Source organism: Eimeria acervulina, genomic scaffold (assembly GCF_000499425.1).
Source record: "Eimeria acervulina Houghton genomic scaffold, Eah_scaff1754, whole genome shotgun sequence".
Lineage (NCBI taxonomy): Eukaryota > Apicomplexa > Conoidasida > Eucoccidiorida > Eimeriidae > Eimeria > Eimeria acervulina.
In genome coordinates this window covers 1-2,919 of record NW_013550126.1, presented here as the reverse complement: position 1 = coordinate 2,919, position 2,919 = coordinate 1, and the positions used below count along the sequence as shown (strand labels likewise).

The 2,919-nt window shown below is 60.5% G+C and overlaps 2 protein-coding genes across 2 annotated transcripts; one reads left to right on the top strand and one right to left on the bottom strand.

The window, feature by feature from the left end:
• Positions 1-108: 108 nt before the first annotated feature.
• EAH_00062900 (hypothetical protein) lies at positions 109-648 on the top strand (the record flags this gene model as incomplete). Its single annotated transcript, XM_013396862.1, has 2 exons — positions 109-222; positions 349-648. The coding sequence occupies 2 exons, from the start codon at positions 109-111 to the stop codon at positions 646-648; spliced, it is 414 nt and encodes a 137-aa protein (XP_013252316.1).
• A 410-nt stretch (positions 649-1,058) lies between these two features.
• EAH_00062890 (hypothetical protein) lies at positions 1,059-2,919 on the bottom strand (the record flags this gene model as incomplete). Its single annotated transcript, XM_013396861.1, has 2 exons — positions 1,059-2,604; positions 2,698-2,919. Coding segments are annotated over 2 exons (1,768 nt in total), but the record flags the coding sequence as incomplete, so codon positions are not given.

Here is a 2,919-nt window from a genome sequence, read left to right as displayed (position 1 = left end):
AGCAGCAGCAGCAGCAGAAGCACAGCAGCAAGCCACGCAGCAGCAGGAGCAGCAAGCTCAGCCAGCACAAGCAGCAGCAGCAGCAGCAGCAGAACGCGCAGCAGCCGCATGAGCAGCACCCCCAGGAAGAGCAGCAGCACGAGCAGAAGCAGCATGAGGAGCAGCAGCAGCAACAGCAGCAGCAACAACAGCAGCAGCAGCAGCAGACCTGCCGTCCCTCAAGTTAAATTCATATGCTGCAGCTTCTACTAGAGTAAATAAATCTTCACTCCAGAAGACAGCAGCACCATCACTGCGTGTCTGCGATGTCAGCTGCTTGTACGCTGAACCATATCGACGCCCTCCCAGTTGCTGCAGCAGCAGCAGCAGCAACAGCAACAGCAGCAGCAGCAGTGGCAGCAGCAGCAGCAGCAGCAACAGCAACAACAACAGGAGGAGAAGACCGTGCAGCCTAATCAGCAGCAGGAAAGAAGGCAGAAAGAACAGCAAGCGCAGCAGCACAAGCAGCAGCAGCAGCAGCAGCAGCAGCAGCAGCAGGTGTACGTACACCCGAGACCCCACACTCACCCTTCGAAAGAAAGACAGCCTCTTTGCCTCCATCTCTTGCAGACAAATGACAGAAGGCAGGTGCAGCAGCAACTCTGCTAATACTGCACGGCCCCGCCGCCCCCAAGCCAGCAGCTCAGGGTCCTGCAGCAGCAGCAGCAGCAGCAGCAGCAGCAGCAGCAACAGCAGCAACAGCAGCAGAAAACAAACAGATGCACCATCGAGCCCAAGCTGCTGCTGCTGCTGCAGCGCAACAGGCAGGAACTGCGCAGATGCACACACGGAGACTGCTGCACATCAACACAGCAGCAGCAGCAGCAGCAACGGCAGCAGCAGCAGCAACAGCAGCAACAGCATTTACTTGTTTATTATATTTTTCATCTACGAGGCTTTCTGCTAGCACATTAAAAGACATAACACGCCAGTGTCCCCTCTTAACTGGGGCCCCTGCTGCTGGCCTCAGCAACTGTCTCCTTTTATTTGCTGCTGCTGCTGCTGTTGACTGCAGCAACTCAGCACCCAAAGGCAGCCAACGGCGACCTGCTGTTTGCTGCTGTTGCTGCTGCTGCTGCTGGTGCTGCTGCTGCTCCTGGTGCTGCTGCTGCTCTCCACCGCCGCTGCTCCGCTCTAGGCCCCTCCGAGGGCGGCGACGGGGGCCCACGCTGCTGCAGCAGCAGCTGCTGCTGCTGCTGCCAGTACAAGGCCTGCTGCTGCTGCTGCTGCTGCTGCCACGAATAGCTATTCTGCTGCACCTCCACCATCAACGCGCGTAGAGGCTGCTGCAGCAGCTGCTGCGTCTGCAGCAACTGCTGCTGCTGCTGCGCCTGCAGCAACTGCTGCTGCTGCTGCGCCTGCAGCAACTGCTGCTGCTGCTGTGCCTGCAAGAACTGCTGCTGCTGCTGTGCCTGCAAGAACTGCTGCTGCTGCGCCTGCAGGAAATGCTGCTGCTGCATCCACTGCGGCTGCGGGTGCTGCTGCTGCACCCACTGCGGCTGCGGGTGCTGCTGCTGCACCCACTGCGGCTGCAGGTGCTGCTGCTGCACCCACTGCGGCTGGTGCTGATGCTGCTGCTGCAGCAAACTCTCCGGTAGAGGCTGCTGCAGCAGCTGCTGCGTCTGCAGCAACTGCTGCTGCTGCTGCGCCTGCAGCAACTGCTGCTGCTGCTGCGCCTGCAGCAACTGCTGCTGCTGCTGTGCCTGCAAGAACTGCTGCTGCTGCTGTGCCTGCAAGAACTGCTGCTGCTGCGCCTGCAGGAAATGCTGCTGCTGCATCCACTGCGGCTGCGGGTGCTGCTGCTGCACCCACTGCGGCTGCGGGTGCTGCTGCTGCACCCACTGCGGCTGCAGGTGCTGCTGCTGCACCCACTGCGGCTGGTGCTGATGCTGCTGCTGCAGCAAACTCTCCGGGTGCTGCGCACCACCCGACTGCCGCAGCTGCTGATGGGTCTGCTGCTTGCGTCTGCGCATTACTGCTGAAAGGGGCTTTGCTGCTGCTGCTGCTGCTGCATCTGCTGCTGCTGAGCCTCCTTCCCGCTGCTGCTGCATGAATCGACCGCCTCCACGAGCAGCTGCAGAAGTAGTACAAGTAGGAGAAGCAGCAGCAGCAGCAGATGCTGCTGCTGCTGCTGCTGCTGCTGACGTCGTAGGTATCTGCTGCCAGAACCAGCGGCGATTGTGGGGCCCCCCCCTTTGAGGGGGCCCCCACTGCGACATATGCTGGGGGCCCTGCGGGGTGCAGCAGTACCCTAAGGGGGCTCTCCGCAGCGTTGGCTCTTGAGCAGCAGCAGCAGCAGGAGCAGGAGCAGCAGCAGCAGGAGGCAGCAGCGCTGCTGGAGAGGAACAGAATTGAGGGGGGCCCCCTTGAAGGTTGATGAAAGCGTCAGGCAGCAAACTGAATGAAGACGCCTTCATAAAAGTATTAGGGGGGCCCCCTGAAGCAGCAGCAGATGAAGAACGTCTTGGGGGCCCCCCTCCTTCTGTCCTGCGGGGGGCCCCCGCTGATGCTGCTCCTCTATAAGGCATTCTATACAGTAGACACCGCAGCCGCAGCAGCAATAGACTACCTTCAGTGCTGCTGCTATGCATCTCTAATGCAGCACAACACCCGCATGCACTGCAGCAGATGCTACCCTCAATGCATGCGGAGACCTACTAGGAGAATAGCAGCAGCCTTGCTGCTGCATATGCTGCTGTTGCTGCTGCTGTTCGTGCTGCTGCTACGCTACTACGGCTGCTGCTGATCCTCCCGCTGGAGCCCGTGATGCTGCTCCTCGTGCTGCTGCAGGTCGTGCAGCCGGTGCAACTGCTGTTGCACTTCGTGCTGCTGCTGCTGCTCGTGCTGCTGCTTCCAAACAGTGCTGCTGCTGCTGTGGCT